Source organism: Ranitomeya variabilis, chromosome 2 (assembly GCF_051348905.1).
Source record: "Ranitomeya variabilis isolate aRanVar5 chromosome 2, aRanVar5.hap1, whole genome shotgun sequence".
Classification (NCBI taxonomy): domain Eukaryota; kingdom Metazoa; phylum Chordata; class Amphibia; order Anura; family Dendrobatidae; genus Ranitomeya; species Ranitomeya variabilis.
This window is the reverse complement of record NC_135233.1, coordinates 660,206,760-660,225,458: the sequence shown is the minus strand read 5'-3', so window position 1 is coordinate 660,225,458 and position 18,699 is coordinate 660,206,760. Positions and strand designations below refer to the sequence as shown.

The 18,699-nt window shown below is 41.6% G+C and overlaps 1 protein-coding gene across 4 annotated transcripts in view; it reads left to right on the top strand.

Moving 5' to 3' along the window:
- Positions 1–3,330, top strand: part of HIVEP2 (HIVEP zinc finger 2) — a 239,601-nt gene extending 236,271 nt beyond the window's left edge. For all 4 annotated transcript variants that reach the window (XM_077289201.1, XM_077289200.1, XM_077289203.1 and 1 more), the window contains one exon: positions 1,718–3,330. In XM_077289201.1, coding sequence (XP_077145316.1) covers positions 1,718–2,524 — 807 coding nt within the window. In that variant the 3' untranslated portion in view covers positions 2,525–3,330. The remainder of the gene's footprint in view (positions 1–1,717) is intronic.
- Positions 3,331–18,699: the final 15,369 nt, after the last annotated feature.

The following is an 18,699-nucleotide window of genomic DNA, read 5'->3' as shown; positions in this document are numbered from 1 at the left end:
ATTGGTCAAACAGCTTGGTTCCCACACTGTCAAATGACAGTGTGAACCCGCAGCTGTAAAAAGTTTACCTCCGGTGACTGGCGTCGACTGATGGGACTACTACTCCCATCGGCCTACGACTGCTGCTGCTAATAACAGTGAGAGGAGGCGGCGGCTGATGGAAGTATTCATCAGCTGGCACCTTCGCTCTAAATAAATATTAAAAAAAATAAAAACATTGTTGGTTACCCTGTATTTTTCATAACCAGCCAGGTAAAACTGACAGCTGTGGGATGCAACCCTCAATATGGGAGCCGCGGCTGTCTGACCGCTGGTAATGATTTTACTGCTGATCAGAGGCAGTGTTTGCTGCACTGTCATGAACATGACAGCATGGCAAACACTTGATGTTCGGCACCCCATTTAAGTGAATGGGGTCCGGGTTCGAGTACTGTTCTGGTACCCAAACCTAAACCTTTTTTAACTATTCGGCCAAACTCGCCGGAGCCAAACATCCAGGGGTTCGTCCATCTCTATTGACAATGAATGACCAGTCCAGGGGAAAGAAGCAGTTTTATTACAAAAGTTGCTAATCTTTATGATACCTATTGATATATGAAATAAAAATTTAAATGACGGTTACTCTTTAACAGAATTATTTTATAATGCTTTTTATTTCACTCAGAAGACATCTTTTAGCTTATGCTAATTTTAAATTCAAACCTTTTACGAGTTTTCTTTGAGGCCCATGAGCATCACCTTATACCTCTGCTCATCTATGTCTGAAAAGTAGTACATTTGTAAAGCCACTAAATGTTTGACCTTTATATTTCGGATCAGTGGCCATTATAACATTCAACGTATGGTAATGCTTTAAGCAATCTAGAAGCTGAGCTTTATATATTTATATAAGTTTTGGGGCAAAAATGTTACTAATTTGATTAATTCTGAGAGGTGTATATATTTTTGCTTTCTACTGTATAAAAGACTAGACTGTTTTACTAATATGTTGTCTAGAGAGTTGAAGGTCATTATGAAGTTTGGTTCCCCTGTAAACAATGTAGATTTTACAGTCCATTGTCGCCTGCCTACATCTTTTGGTATGATGGTCTGCTGTTATTCCATTGTGGCATGCATTCTTGTTTGCTTTAGAACATATTGTTCCAATGAGGTGTGACAGATTTATGTTATTACCTTGAGTATTACATTTATTAACTTTAAATACTTTTTATATCGTTAACATTCACAGTCTTAAATTTGGCTGGAACCTTACAATTTTTGGGAAATCTTATTTTACCCATTAGGACCATTATGTATAAAACAGCAAAGCAGGCGAAATCTAGAGAGCATAACAAATGGCATCCATAAACTTTGTTTTCACATGGTTTGGCAAAATCTGCTGCGTCCTATTACTGCAGACAATGTGTTATCCATTGTATATCTGCATAGTGAAATTCTTATATATAAATTCGGGGCAATAGACACACAGAAATTCCTAAAGTGAAATGTGACTATCATGTTAGGTGGTACAATTTGTCAACATCTTATTAATTAGAATAGGAGATGTCCAGAAGAGACTTGGGGATCGATCATATGGCAACTATATCACCCAATGTTATGGGTCCACACTGCAATTTCAGACAAGAGGCATTTAAAGAATGCAATATTTGGAATATTGATTTATGCACACTACAACAGTGACCATTTAATCAAATGTTTTTCTTTATATCTACTGCAGAGTTTACGAAAGAACTGGCCACAGTTTCCATTTGTTGGTCCTCCTTATCCAGACGATATTCCTGGACACCAAAGCCATGGCCCAGCCCATGTTGGCCACAAAGATTCTGTTTTCAGCCACTTGCCATTGCACTCACAGCAACAAATACGAGCACCTTTACCTATGATCCCAATTGGTGGGATTCAGATTATTAATTCTAATTCTGCAATCCAGTCCAGTCCTCACTCCCCATCAACCACAACTTTGCACCTAAGCAGCTCAGATGACAAAACGATTCGATCTTCAGAATCTTATAACCCATTGCACCTTGAGAAACATTCTTCTTCTGATTTCCCTCTTGGAGATCCTATATATGGAGCTACCCCAACGCTCTTACCTTCACCAGGGCAAAGCCCTTCGGATGAAAGCTCCAAGCCTGCTGAGAGGGAGCAAGAAGAAAATATACGTACTTGCACAAAAGCCATTGCTTGCCTGAGGATTGCTACAGAGGAAGGTCTATCGCTGAAGCGGGACCAGCTGTCTCATCCTCCTGAGCCCAATCAAAAAACATTAGAAAGTGCACAGTTTGGCATTAGGCACTTTAGTGGACACGAGGCAGGCATGTCGCTTGCATGCGCCTCACCCACCCATGTTGACTTGCACGGAGAAAAAGACAGTTTTGGTACATCACAGTCTACATTAGCTCATTCCAAATTCTATAGTAAGACCATGGACATGACAAAGTTAGGATTTCATGGCAGGAATGAAGAGCCATCGAGCACACGGGAAAGGAAGGACTCTTCAAGCGAGTCTAGTAACTTGCATTGATTGGAATGGGCATGTAGACGTTAAAATAAAAAAAACTTTTTTCTTGTAGAAAACACATTCATAGCATGTCTGATGTACTTAACGATGATTTGTTCTTGAAAGTACGTCTATTATAAGAAAACAGATTAAAATAAATATATAGACATGTATATATATATCTACTGTATACATATAAGTCATCATGAGCCTGACCAAAACGAAACTTTAAACTCTTGTAATGGGTCTGGTACTTTTAATTGTACAGTTGTTTGTGCCTTTTTCTTTACTTTGCTTATATTCTTATAAGCATTTTTAGCAGTACCCTGTATATATTTTAGAATTTGTGTATCTGCTTTGTAATAATTGTAATTTCATTCTTTTTTGGACACTTGGGCCTATATGTAAAAAGTAAAAAAATAGCATCAATATATATGTGAGGTTGCACTAAAACATATTTTTATATGATTGAAACTCGACAGCTTTTATGTACAGCTCCAATCCTGTAATACTAATATTTATTTACTTTGTTTCATAAATTGTACATTTTTTTCTTAATGTCGTGAATTGCTTTTTTCTATGTGAAGCATGGGGATTACTGTTGCGTAAATAGAACAAAAAAAATGTATAGTGTAAGCAAGATATTTAAATGAAATATCATCTTATTATGCACTTATGCATTTGTTAAACAAGAAAAATTACGGATATATCAGTCAGTTCTTTACTCTTGTAATTTTTTTGTCCCTTGTTTGCTGAATTGACTATAACTTAAGTGCTGATTGTGATTTTAAAATTATAGTAATGTAAAGCATTAAAAGTACAAACACGTGCTTATTGTGAGGTTTTATTTCTCCAATAGCTGTATGACACAGTTATGAATATGTCACAAGTATATGGTCTTATGTGAACATTTTGCTTGGTATACTCCAATAATACGTATGGGAAACATTCCACCACATGTATATGTACAAGTGCATCACTGGTACAGTTATATGTAACTCTCAGTTGGACACGTCACCAAATTTACTGGAGTGTCTTTAAAAAGGTGACAAAGCACATCTGACTTTGTGGAAATGGGTTATTGTGCTATTTAGTGGATTATAATTCTGTGAAACCGAGTTTGTAATACAGATCATTAAGGAGTGTTCTTTAAAAAAGAAATAAATATACAGTTACATGCAGAAACTGTGTTGAACGTTTATCATCCATATTGTGTTCAGACTGGAAAAGGCTATGTATATATAGTGTGTTTGGTCAGTGACGTAGTTGGAGTTAACATAGCATTGGCAATTTCATTCCACCTTTTCTCCTGCATTCTTAATCCATATCCCAGTGTGAAAACAGGTCATCATCGGGGAGGGTATAGTTAGGGCTCGTTGAGACATCAGTTTTCACAGATAACACTCATACCTATGATAGTCTATGAGGTAGTCCACATATCCGATCCTTTTCCTGGTCTACACACAGAGACTTGTCAAATATTGATCCAAGCATTGGGTCAAAATCGCCAAGGCACTCTGATGCCATCCATTTGCTGTCCGTTTTCCATTGACTATTTGATTGGGAAAGCTAGTGAAACTTTTATTTTTCTTAGAAAAACTGATACAATTCAGACAGTCTCTGATGACACAGATGCAAATCTGATCAAACACACTGATGAAACTCAGTACAAGAAAATAACTGACATTTGAAGCAGTGCAAAGATAGTGGGAGAGTTTTGGCACCAGAGAGGGCCCAAAGACTCCTCTGCCCAATAAGAAAACCTCCCGCCCTAGTATTATTGTTGGCACACGGTAGGAGGGAGCTGATTTTGCATTTCAGCCAGCTTTGTATATAGCAAACCAAAGAAAAACAACCCTGCTCATTGCATGTACCATCCCAATTGAAGGCATTTTTTAACATACATATAGCTCTGGCAAAAATTAATAGACCACCACATCAAAACCCTGTCATGGGCAGCCCAATCTCCAGACCTGAACCCCATTGAAAACCTCTGGAATGTAATCGAGAGGATGATGGATAGACACAAGCCATCAAACAAAGAAGAACTGATTAAATTTTTGCGCCAGAAGCAGTGTGAATGACTGGTGGAAAGCATACCAAGACACATGAAAGCTGTGATTAAAAATCATGGTTATTCCACAAAATTTTGATTTCTGATCTCTACCTGAGTTAAAACATTTGTATTGATGTTTCTAAATGAGTATGAACTTGTTTCCTTTGCATTATTTGAGGTCTGAATTCACAGTTTTATTTTAAATTTTGACCATTTCTCATTTCAGAAAAAAAAATACAAAATTTATTGCTTGTAAATTCGAAGACATGTCAGAAGTTTATAGAATAGAAGAACAATTTACATTTTACTCAAAAATATACCTATAAATAGAAAAATCAGAGAAACTGAACATTATGCAGTGGTCTCTTAATTTTTGCCAGAGCTGTATATTCAGAGAAAAGAGGGGGACACAAAAGCGCAAATAGGGTCTTATCAAATGTTACAGAGAGTTGCCCACCAAGAGAACTACTCACCTGGTGAGATTGAAGGAAGGACATATATTAACCCCTTACCGACATCGGACGTACTATTCCGTCCGATGTCGGCTCCCCTGCTTTGATGCAGGGCTCCGCGGTGAGCCTGCATCAAAGCCGGGACATGTCAGATGTTTTGAACAGCTGACATGTGCCCGCAATAGGCGCGGGCAGAATCGCGATCTGCCCGCACCTATTAACTAGTTAAATGCCGCTGTCAAACGCAGACAGCGGCATTTAACTACCGCATCCGGCCGGGCGGCCGGAAATGACGTCATCGCCGACCCCCGTCACATGATCGGGGGTCGGCGATGCATCAGGAAGGTAACCATAGAGGTCCTTGAGACCTCTATGGTTACTGATGCCGGCCTGCTGTGAGCGCCCCCCTGTGGTCGGCGCTCACAGCACACCTGCATTTCTGCTGTATAGCAGCGATCTTATGATCGCTGCTACATAGCAGAGCCGATCGTGTTGTGCCTGCTTCTAGCCTCCCATGGAGGCTATAGAAGCATGGCAAAAGTAAAAAAAAAAAAGTTTAAAAAAATAAAAAAAACATAAAAGTTTAAATCACCCACCTTTCGCCCCAATCAAAATAAATCAATAAAAAAAATATCAAATCTACACATATTTGGTATCGCCGCGTTCAGAATCGCCCGATCTATCAATAAACAAAAGCATTAACCTGATCGCTAAACGGCGTAACAAGAAAAAAAATCGAAACCCCAGAATTACGTTTTTTTTGGTCGCCGCGACATTGCATTAAAATGCAATAACGGGCGATCAAAAGAACATATCTGCACCGAAATGGTATCATTAAAAACGCCGTCTCGGCACGCAAAAAATAAGCCCTCACCCGACCCCAGATCATGAAAAATGGAGACGCTACGAGTATCGGAAAGTGGCACAATTTTTTATTTATTTTTTTTAGCAAAGTTTGGAATTTTTTTTCACCACTTAGGTAAAAAATAACCTAGTCATGTTAGGTGTCTATGAACTCGTGATGACCTGGAGAATCATAATGGCAGGTCAGTTTTAGCATTTAGTGAACCTAGCAAAAAAGCCAAGCAAAGATCAAGTGTGGGATTGCACTTTTTTTGCAATTTCACCGCACTTGGAATTTGTTTCCCGTTTTCTAGTACACGACATGGTAAAACCAATGATGTCGTTCAAAAGTACAACTCGTCCCGCAAAAAATAAGCCCTCACATGGCCAAATTGACGGAAAAATAAAGTTATGGCTCTGGGAAGGTGGGGAGCGAAAAACGAAAATGAAAAAACGGAAAAAGCTCCGGGGGTGAAGGGGTTAATGTCGACTGCTGCAGATCCACAGGTCAGTGCAAGACCTGATTGAAACATACACTTAGGTAGGAAAAAGTATCCCCTTCATCAGGACATACCACAAATGTTGTACAGTATTTGTACAGTATTTGTGGTATGTCCTGATGAAGGGGTCACCTGAACCCTGTAACGCGTAGAATAAACCAATTTGAAACCTCTACAATTTTTGGAATTCTTCTTGCGGCAGCGTGGGATGATCCTTTTTCCCTACCGAAGCGCTGTATATTGACATACACATAATCCATTCTCACCTTATTTCCCAACCACCATTGCTAAATACTTATAGACATGGTTGTTGGAAAGTGAGGTAAAAAATTGTCAAGACTGCTTATGTCAATGCTTCTATCAAAGTAATGATTATTAAGAGCCAGAAAGTGGGATGGTTTAACTGTGTCTGACTTTAAAGAGGACTTTTTGCCAATTTTAACATGTGAAACAGGCCACCTCATAGAGGTGTAGCTGCAGAGCTGAGTAAAACTTATTTTGTATTTTTTAATTTCTCATCTTCCTTGCAGAGAGTTTAGGTTATAAACTGGTGTTAGCAGAGATTCTTATCTGGGGGCATGTATTTTGTCTCCTGAATTACCTTGACTAAACATAAGCAGGAGGCATCATGGGGAAAAAAGAACATGTCCTATTTTCTCTAGCTATTGTCTTAAATAGTGCAGAGTTGCATTTGATTCCAAACATGTCTGTAGCTGCAGCTCTCCTTTCACAGCCCTGTCTTTCTCCCTACACTAATACGGTGCTGAGAGAAGATTTTGAAGTCTTTGTAATCACACTCATCTCTGCAGTATTGTCACTACCTCCACACTGACTGTCTTAACTGGAGATCTGGATGTGTTTGTAATGATTCTCTGCTTTAAACTACACAGGGCAGGGTGTGTTTTTTCTGTCCTCTGTATGACACCTCCTGCTTATGATTGTTCAACATCATGCAATATACAGAACACCCTCCCCAGAGAAGAATCTCTGGTAACCCCACCTTGGACTTATCAATTATAACAAAAACTTTATAATATCTTTGCAAAGGAGAAGAGAAATTGAAAAATATGTACGTTTTATTCAGTTCTGCGATCATCATTTCACAATGTGGCCAGTTTAACATGCAGAAACTGGTGAAAGATCCTCTTTAACTACATGGTGGGCCATTTATATGGATCCACCAAAATAAAATGGGAATGGTTGGTGATATCAACTTCCTGTTTGTGGCACATTAGTATATGGGAAGGGGAAAACTTTTCAAGATCGGTGGTGACCATGGTGGCCATTTTGAAGTCAGCCATTTTGGATCCAACTTTATTTTTTTCAATGGGAAGAGGGTCATGTAACACATCTAACTTATTGAGAATTTCACAAGAAAAACAATGGTGTGCTTGGTTTTAGCGTAACTTTATTCTTTCATGAGTTATTTACAAGTTTATGACCACTTATAAAATGTGTTCAAAGTGCTGCCCATTGTGTTGGATTGTCAATGCAACCCACTTCTCCCACTCTTGACTCACTGATAGCAACACCGCAGACAAAATGCTAGCATTGGCCTTCAGTATCCGTTGTTTCAGTGCTGCACATCTGGTATCTTCAGAGCATAGACAATTGCCTTCAGATGACCCCAAAGATAAAAGTCTAAGGGTACTGTCACACTCTGCAACTTTCCAACGATCACGACCAGCGATACGACCTGGCCGTGATCGTTGGAAAGTCGTTGTGTGGTCGCTGGAGAGCTGTCACACAGACAGCTCTCCAGCGACCAACGATGCCGAAGGCCCCGGGTAACCAGGGTAAACATCAGGTTACTAAGCGCAGGGCCGCGCTTAGTAACCCGATGTTTACCCTGGTTACCAGCGTAAAAGTAAAAAAAAAAAAACGTACATACTCACATTCCGGTGTCCTTCAGGTCCCTTGCCGTCTGCTTCCCGCACTGACTGAGTACCGCCGTAAAGTGAAAGCAGATCACAGCGGTGACGTCACCGCTGTGCTCTGTACTGCCTTACGGCCGGGAGTCAGTCAGAGCGGGAAGCAGACGGCAAGGGACCTAAAGGACACCGGAATGTGAGTATGTACTGTTTGTTTTTTTTTTACTTTTACGCTGGTAACCAGGGTAAACATCGGGTTACTAAGCGCGGCCCTGCGCTTAGTAACCCGATGTTTACCCTGGTTACAAGCGAACGCATCGCTGGATCGCTGTCACACACAACGATCCAGCGATGACAGCGGGAGATCCAGCGACGAAATAAAGTTCCAAACTATCTGCTACGACGTACGATTCTCAGCAGGGTCCCTGATCGCTGCTGCGTGTCAGACACAGCGATATCGTATGGATATCGCTGGACCGTCACAGATCGTACCGTCGTAGCGACAAAAGTGCCACTGTGTGACAGTACCCTAAGGGGGTCAGATTGGGAGACCTTGGTGGCCATTCAACTGGCCCACGAAGACCAATCCACTTAGTAACTATTTAGTTATTTAGTTACAGAAGGTTTTTTGCTCATTTTGTTTCTTGTAGGTTTTGTGTACTAATGAAAATTTGTTTTTTAAAACTTGAAAAAGAGACATCTGAAAAAGGCTTAAGGGCTCATTCAGATGAGGGAATGATACAGACTTGTGCTCTCCAGGTAAAAATCTAGAAAATAGCATTGTAAGGGAAAAAAAATCAGATCCCATGCAGATCAACTGTGTAACATGCGATTTTAAAGATACAGATGCTTCTCACAAAACATCATCAAAAAGTTAATTTATTTCAGTTCTTCAACACAAAAAGTGAAACTCATATATTACATAGAATCATTACAGAGTGCTCTAATCCAAGTGTTTTTTTCTGTTAATGTTGATGATTATGGCTTAAAGCCAAAGAAAACCCCAAAGTCATTATCTCAGTAAATTAGAATAATTAACAAAAACACCTGCAAAGACTTCCTAAGTGTTTAAAAAGGTCCCTTAGTCTGTTTCAGTAGGCTCCACAATCATGGGGAAGACTGCTGACTTGACAGGCATCCAGAAGGCAGTCATTGACACACTCCACAAGGAGGGTAAGCCACAAAAGGTGATTGCTAAATAAGCTGGCTGTTCACAGAGTGCTGTATCCAAGCATATTAATGGAAAGTTGAGTGGAAGGAAAAAGTGTGGTAGAAAAAGATGCACAAGCAACTGGGATAACTGCAGCCTTGAAATGATTGTTAAAGGAAAGGTGCCGCATTTTATTTTTTGTATTAAAAATGATTGTTTATATAAACAATTATTTTTCATACAAATTTACATTTATTAACTTTAAAAAAAAATTTTATTATTAATTTTTTTTTCAGCCACTGGGTGCCGCCATTTTGCTTTGTAGGAGTGTAAGTGTAGTTGCACGACACTTACACTCTGCAAATACGGCAGCCCTGGGCATAGGAGTCTGCTGTCGGCGCCCGACCCCATACCTAGCATTATAAGCTGCTCCCTGCTGTGTCTGGCCACGCCCCCTGAGCCGTCCACACCACAGCAGAGGCAGGAGATCAGCGCCATCTTCCTGGAGCTCACAGTGCATCTGTGGGCTCCAGCTTCCCAGGATAATCGCAGGAGCCCTGCAGTTATAGGAGGAGGAGACTCAGCAGGGAGCCGTGAAGTAAGTATCAGTGGGGAGGGGGACAGGCAATCTAATCCTCTCCTTTGTGGTGCTGACTCTGAGCAGTTATCTCGTCCCATGTGTGTTACTGTGCTGACTGTGTATCTAATCCTCTCCTGTGTGATACTGTCTGCTGAGCCATGCATCTAATCCTATCCTGTGTGTTACTGTGCTGACTGTGTATCTAATCCTCTCCTGTGTGATACTGTCTGCTGAGCCATGCATCTAATTCTATCCTGTGTGTTACTGTGCTGACTGTGTATCTAATCCTCTCCTGTGTGATACTTTGCTGAGCTGTGTGTATCTAATCCTCTCCTGTGTGATACTTTGCTGAGCTGTGTATCTAATCCTCTCCTGTGTGATACTTTGCTGAGCTGTGTATCTACTCTTCTCCTGTGTGATACAGTCTGCTGAGCCATGCATCTAATCCTGTCCTGTGTGATACTGTCTCCTGAGCCGTGTATCTAATCCTATCCTGTGTGATACTGTCTGCTGAGCCATGTAACTAATCCTACCTTGTGTGATACTGTGCTGAGTTGTGTATCTACTCCTCTCCTGTGGGATACTGTGTGCTGAGCCGTGTATCTAATCCTATTCTGTGTGTTACTGTGCTGAGATTTGTATCTAATCCTCCCCTGTGTGATATTGACTGCTGAGCTGTGTATCTAATGCTATCCTTTGTGATACTGACGGCTGAGCCATGTATCTAATCCTATCCTGTATGATACTGACTGAGCTGTGTATCTAATACTGTCCTGTGTGATACTGACTGCTGAGCTGTGTACCTAATCCTCTCCTATGCACTCGTCTCCCCCATTATGTGTGAAGTATATGGTGGTATTATTTGTGATCTATATGGCGGTATTATGTGAGAACACTGGTGGTATTATGTGAGATCTATATGGTGGTATTATGTGTGAAGTATATGGCGGTATTATGTGTGCTCTATATGGCGGTATTATGTGTGCTCTGTATGGCGGTATGTGTGATCTATATGGCGGTATTATGTGAGAACACTGGCGGTATTATGTGAGATCTATATGGTGGTATTGTGTGATCTATATGGCGGTATTATGTGAGAACACTGGTGGTATTATGTAAGATCTATATAGCGGTATTATGTGTGCTCTATATGGCGGTATTATGTGTGCTCTATATGGCGGTATTATGTGTGCTCTATATGGCTGTATTATGTGAGATCTATATATTGGTTTTATGTGAGAACACTATGGCGTCGTTATTTGCGATCTATATGATGGTATTATGTGAGAACTATAGGACAGTATTATGTGTGCTCTATATGGCGGTATTGTGTGCTCTATATGGCGGTATTATGAGTGATCTATATGGCGATATGTGTGATCTATATGGCGGTATTATGTGAGATCTATATGTCGGTATTATGTGAGAACACTATGGCGTCGTTATTTGCAATCTATATGATGGTATTATGTGAGAATTATAGGACAGTATTATGTTTGATATATATGGCGGTATTATGTGAGAACACTATGGCAGTATTATCTTCAGAAAGCGGACCCATTCTAGGGTTGTTCTGGTTGAGCACCTGCACACGGGTCTGGGGTAATAGAGGGGGCAGCATGACCTCCAGTTAGGTGCAGTCAGGGCTGGTGAGGCAGCTGAAGAGAGGGGTCTCATTTTTTTATCGTTACTATAAGGCTACATTTCCTTCCCAGCGTCACCCCGTACTTCGCCTGTCGCCTTTTTCACACATTGCCAGGACAGGATGGAGAAGACAGGATCTGAGGAGGGGAATGGGGTCTTTGCATGCAGAGTCTGGATCAGAACAGGCCATCAATCCGCGGAAATGTTTCCTGGATTCCTGTGGAGCCGACGGTCCATCCATGTGTATAAAAGACAGCGCTCTATGTACAATCCCTGGCTGCTCCGCGCACCAAACATGGTGCCCCCCCATAGACCTGCACACTGCTCTCCTGAAATACTCTGTGCTGCTGTCACCCTGCTCCCTCCACCATATATCTCCCAGAATCCTTGCTGCCTGCCATCCTCGGTGACTGTCTACTTGTCAGTATAACTCTGCAGTCACCAATAAAATGGCTGCTCACTAGGTTCCTGAATATCATCCTCTCTTATCCCTTAGCAAACACCCAGAAGGTGAGGAGAGCAGTGACATCACACACGTCACCAGACTCCGCCCATAATTACTGCAGTGCAGTAATGTGAGCTAGTTGTACACTAGGTTTTTGTCAAATTTCATTAGCTGCTCCCCCTAGTGTTTAAAAGTGGAAATGCCAAACCTTTTAAAATTATTTTTCATATTTTACTAAATTATAAACAAATGATAATATTTTTTAAGAAAATTTAATCATTAATTCTTTACAGTTTTTCAATCGCTGGAAAAAAAAATTTTTGATGGCACCTTCTTTTTAAGGAAAGGTCATTAGAAAATTTGGAGGAGATACACAAGGAGTAGATTGCTGCTGGAGTCATTGCTTCAGGAGTCACCACACATAGATATATGTAAAAAAATAAACTATATAATATAAATAATCCGAGCTTTCCAGCTGAAACTGAAGATTTGTCATATTCTCGTCTGACCCTAAAATAGATAGCCATACAACACAAGATAGTTAAAGAATAACATTTGCCATATTTCTTCTTTATATTGGCTGTTAGAAGGTTTAAAAATGTATTAGCCATTTCTCACGATTTCAAGCAAATTTCCAAAATCTATATTTTAAGGGATTCACATTTGATACGACTTTGAGGAACCTATATATTGGAAACTCACAAACGTGACCCCATTTAACCCCTTAACGACCGCCGATACGCGTTTTAACGGCGGCTGCTAAGGGTACTTAAACCACAGCGCTGTTAATTAACGGCGCTGTGGAAAAAGTGAATAGCGCCCCCCAGAGTCGGATTTTCTCTGGGGTCTCGGTTGCCGAGGGTAGCCGAGACCCCAGAGAACATGATTCGGGGGGTTTTTACCGACCCCCAAGTTGCGATCGCCGGTAATTAACCGTTTACCGGCGGTCGCAACAAAAAAAAACGCGATTTGCCATTTAATTTCTCTGTCCTCTGATGTGATCGCACATCGGAGGACAGAGAAAGACGGGTCCCCGATCGCCGCCAATGGCCCCCCAATACTCACCTATCTCCCCCAGTGCTCCTCGTGGCTCCAGATGGGCGCCGCCACCTTTTTCCGGGGAAAAAATGGCGGGCGCATGCGCAGTGCGCCCCCCGCCCGGCACCCGGAAGATCTTTGGGGTCTCGGCTGCCAGGGGTAGCCGAGACCCCAAAGACCATGATCGGGGTCGGTTTTTACCGACCCCTGTTTTGCGATCGCCGGTAATTAACTTTACCGGCGACCGCAAAACTAAAAAAAAAAAGCGATCTGTAATTCTCTGTCCTCTGATGTGATCGCACATCAGAGGACAGAGAAATAGGGGGATTCGGGGACCCTATCATACTTACCGGAGTCCCTGGGTCCTCCTGCGTCTCCTGCCCGCCGGCTTCTTCCTCGGGAAAGAAAATGGCGGACGCATGCGCAGTGCGCCCGCCATCTGCTGCCATCTGCCGGCCGGCAGGAGAGACGAGTTGGGGCTAAAATTAGGGTTAGGGTTAGGGTTGGGGCTAAATTTAGGGTTAGGGTTGGGGCTAAATTTAGGGCTAGGGCTAGGGTTAGGCTACTTTCACACTAGCGTTTTTTGGCTTCCGTCGCAATGCGTCGTTTTGGAGTCTCCATTGACTTGCATTAGCGACGCATTGCGACGGATTGCCACACGTCGCATCCGTCGTGTGACGGATGCGTCGTGCTCGGATGCGTCGTACTTTGGCGGACCGTCGGCACAAAAAACGCTACATGTAACATTTTTTTGTGCAACGTGTCCGCCATTTCTGACCGCGCATGCGCGGCCGGAACTCCGCTCCCGCCTCCCCGCACCTCACAATGGGGCAGCGGATGCGTTGAAAAACAGCATCCGCTGCACCCGTTGTGCGGTGCTTACAACGCTAGCGTCGGTACGTCAGCCCGACACTGCGACGGGCCGAGTACGACGCTAGTGTGAAAGTAGCCTTAGGCCCGACATAACGACGCACGTTGTGAAAATTGTGCACAACGTGGGCAGCGGATGCAGTTTTTCAATGCATCCGCTGCCCAGTCTATGTCCTGGGGAGGAGGGGGCAGAGTTACGGCCACGCATGCGCGGAAATGCGGATGCGACGTACAAAAAAAGGTTACATTGAACTTTTTTTGTGACGACGGTCCGCCAAAACACAACGGATCCAGTGCACGATGGACGCGACGTGTGGCCAGCCGTCGGCAATACAAGTCTATGGGAAAAAAAGGCATCCTGTGGGCACATTTGCAGGATCCGTTTTTTGTCCAAAACGACGGATTGCGACGGATGCCACACGACGCAAGTGTGAAAGTAGCCTTAGGGCTAGGGTTGGGGCTAAAGTTAGGGCTAGGGTTAGGGTTAAATTTAGGGTTAGGGTTGGGGCTAAATTTAGGGTTAGGGTTAGGGCTTAAGTTAGGGTTAGGGCTAGGGTTGGGGCTAAAATTAGGGTTAGGGTTGGGGCTAAAGTTAGGGTTAGGGTTGGGGCTAAAGTTAGGGTTAGGTTTGGGGCTAAAGTTAGGGTTAGGTTTGGGGCTAAAGTTAGGGTTAGAGTTGGGATTAGGGTTAGGGTTTGGATTAGGGTTGGTATTAGGGTTACGTTTGGGATTAGGGTTGGGATTAGGGTTACGTTTGGGATTAGGGTTGGGATTAGGGTTAGGGTTGGGATTAGGGTTAAGGTTAGGGTTGGGATTAGGGTTAGGGGTGTATTGGGATTAGGGTTAGGTTTGAGGTTAGGGTTGAGATTAGGATTAGGGGTGTGTTGGATTTAGGGTTTTGATTAGAGTTATGGTTAGGGTTGAGAATAGGGCTGTTTTGGGGTTAGGGTTGTGATTATCGTTAGGGTTGTGATTAGGATTATGGATCGGGTTGAGATTAGGGTTAGGAGTGTGTTGGGGTTAGGGTTGGAGTTAGAATTGGGGGGTTTCCACTGTTTAGGTGCATCGGGGGGTCTCCAAACACGACAGCCAATTTTGCGCTAAAAAAGTCAAATGGTGCTCCCTCCCTTCTGAGCTCTGCTGTGCGCCCAAACAGTGGTTTACCCCCACATATGGGGCATCAGCATACTCGGGATAAATTGGAAAACAACTTTTGGGGTCCAATTTTTCCTGTTACCCTTGTGAAAATAAAAATTTGGGGGCTAACATATCTTTTTGTGGGAAAAAAATATATTTTTTATTTTCACTACTCTACATTATAAACTTCTGTGAAGCACTTGGGCATTCAAAGTTCTCACCACATATCTAGATAAGTTCCTTGGGGGGGTCTATTTTCCAAAATGGGGTCACTTGTGGGGGGTTTCTACTGTTTAGGTACAATAGGGGTCTGCAAACGCAACATAACGCCCGCAGACAATTCTATCAAAGTTTGCATTCCAAAACGGTTCTCCTTCCCTTACGAGCTCAGCCATGCGCCCAAACAGTGGTTTACCCCCACATATGGGGTACCAGCATACTCAGGACAAATTGGACAACAACTTTTGGGGTCCAATTTCTCTTGTTACCCTTGTGAAAATAAAAACTTGGGGGTTAAAAAATCTTTTTTGTGGAAAAATTTTTTTTTATTATTTTCACGACTCTGCATCATAAACTTCTGTGAAGCACTTGGGCATTCAAAGTTCTCACCACACATCTAGATAAGTTCCATGGGGGGTCTAGTTTCCAAAATGGGGTCAATTGTGGGGGGGTTCTACTGTTTAGGCACATCAGGGGCTCTCCAAACGCGACATGGCGTCTGATCTCAATTCCAGTCAATTTTGCATTGAAAAGTCAAATGGCGCTCCTTTGCTTCCGAGCTCAGCCATGTGCCGAAACAGTGGTTTACCCCCACATATGGGGTGTCGGCATACTCAGGACAAATTGTACAACAAATTCTGGGGTCCATTTTTTCCTGTTACCCTTGGTAAAATAAAAATTTCGAGGCAAAAAATCATTTTTGTAGAAAAAATGCGATTTTTTTATTTTCACGGCTCTACGTTGTAAACTTCTGTGAAGCACCAGGGGGTTTAAAGTGCTCACCACACATCTAGATAAGTTCCTCAAGGGGTCTAGTTTCCAAAATGGTGTCACTTGTGGGGGGTTTCCACTGTTTAGGCACATCAGGGGCTCTCCAAACGTGACATGGCGTCCGATCTCAATTCCAGCCAATTCTACATTGAAAAAGTAAAATGACACTCCTTCTCTTCCAAGCTCTGCGGTGCGCCCAAACAGTGGTTTACCCCCACATATGGGGTATCTACGTACTCAGGAGAAATTGCACAACAACGTTTGTGGTCTAATTTCTCCTGTTACCCTTGTGAAAATAAGAATTTGGGGGCAAAAAGATCATTTTTGTAGAAAAAATGCGATTTTTTATTTTCACGGCTCTATGTTATAAACTTCTGTGAAGCACTTGGGGGTTCAAAGTGCTCACTACACATCTATATAAGTTCCTTAAGGGGTCTAGTTTCCAAAATGGTGTCACTTGTGGGGGGTTTCCACTGCTTAGACACATCAGGGGCTCTCCAAACGCGACATGGCGTCCGATCTCAATTCCAGCCAATTCTGCATTGAAAAAGTCAAACGGTGCTCCTTCACTTCCAAGCTCTGCGGTGCGCCCAAACAGTGGTTTATTTCCACATGTGGGGTATCGGCGTACTCAGGAGAAATTGCACAACAACATTTGTGGTTAAATTTCTGTTTTTACACTTGTGAAAATTAAAAAAAATGGTTCTGAACTTAAATGTTTGCAAAAAAAAGTTAAATGTTCATTTTTTTCTTCCACATTGTTTCAGTTCCTGTGAAGCACGTAAAGGGTTAATAAACTTCTTGAATGTGGTTTTGAGCAGCTTGAGGGGTGCAGATTTTAGAATGTTGTCACACTTGGTTATTTTCTATCATATAGACCCCTCAAAATGACTTCAAAGGTGATGTGGTCCCTAAAAAAAACATGGTGTTGTAAAAATGAGAAATTGCTGGTCAACTTTTAACCCTTATAACTCCCTAACAAAAAAAAATTTTGTTTCCAAAGTTGTGCTGATGTAAAGTAGACATGTGGTAAATGTTATTTATTAACTATTTTTTATGACATATCTCTCTGATTTAATGGCATAAAAATACAAAGTTTGAAAATTGCAAAATTTTAAAAATTTTCGCCATATTTCCATTTTTTTCATAAATAATCGCAAGTAATATCGAAGAAATGTTACCACTATCTTGAAGTACAATATGTCACGAAAAAACAATCTCAGAATCAGTGGGATCCGATAAAGCGTTCCAGAGTTATATTCTCTTAAAGTGACAGTGGTCAGAATTGTAAAAATTGGCTCGGCCATTATGTACCAAATTGGCTCTGTCACTAAGGGGTTAAGAACATTGGTTCCTCCAAAACCCCATTCAAAGGCTTTACAGTAATTAACACAAAGTGGAATGGCAACAATAAAAATTCTATATTTTCCACTAAAATGTATTGTATCCTCATACATTTAATTTTCACCACTGGTGACAGAAGAAAATAGACACTTCAATTTGTTATGTAATTTCTCCAGAACATGGCAATACCCCACATGTCATCAGAGACTACTGTTTAGGCGTGTAGCAATGCTCCGATGTGAAAAGTTGCTATTTGACATTTTGAGTGCCAGTTTGACTGAAATGGATTGCAGACGCCAGGTTGAGGTTGCAGAGCCCCTGAGGTAAGATAACACCAAAAAAGTGATCTCATTTTGCAAACTACAGCCTTCACCAATTTTACTTAGCAGTCTAGTGAACATTTTTAACACCGTTGTTTGACGGAATTTCATAACATTGGGCCGTGAAAGTGAAAAATTACATCTAATCCACTAGAATATTGTCTTAGCTTCAAATTTCTATTTTCATCTATGGTAAGGGGAGAAAACGGACCCAATTTTGTTACACAATTTCTTCCAAGATGGAGAAACTTCATACTTTACTTCCATTACTGTTTGGACAGTTGTGGCTCAGAATGGAATAAATTCCATTTTTATTTTGGGGCACAGCTTTTGCTGGTTGGGTACTATTTGCAGAACAGCAGAAAAAAACAAAAGTGACCTTGTTTTGAAATTTACACCTTTCATGGAATTCATCTATGGGTATAGTTAATATTTTGACACCACAGAAATTGTCACGCAATGGATGTTGCAAATGAAAAGTGCAAATATGTCAGTTTATTGCTCAATATGTTGTTTCCAGCTTGTGCTTCTGAACACATGCACCATAAATTGCTAAGTGAGTTCTTCCCACTACAGCAATATCATACATGCAGGGCTCAGTAGTGAGGTTTGTGGTGGTGGGGCATTTAGCTATGGGATCGGTGATTTTGCTGGATTGGCTTTTGGGTGCGAAGTCACTTTTTCAGAACATAGGAGCTACCATCAGGGGTGTCCAACTGACTCCAATATTTAGTCCTAAAACACATAGGTAAGGAGAGAGTATGATGGGAAGTTTTCAAACTTCATTTTATTTTGTAAAGAATTTAGTAGGGTTAAAATTAATTTAGAAGCAATTTTTCATTATTTTAAGGATATTTGGATAATTACAAATCCTATTTTTTACTGACTCATTGAGTTTGAAGTGACTTTGAGGGGACTATATATTGGAAGCCCTCCAAAAGTGAGACTATTTTAAAAGC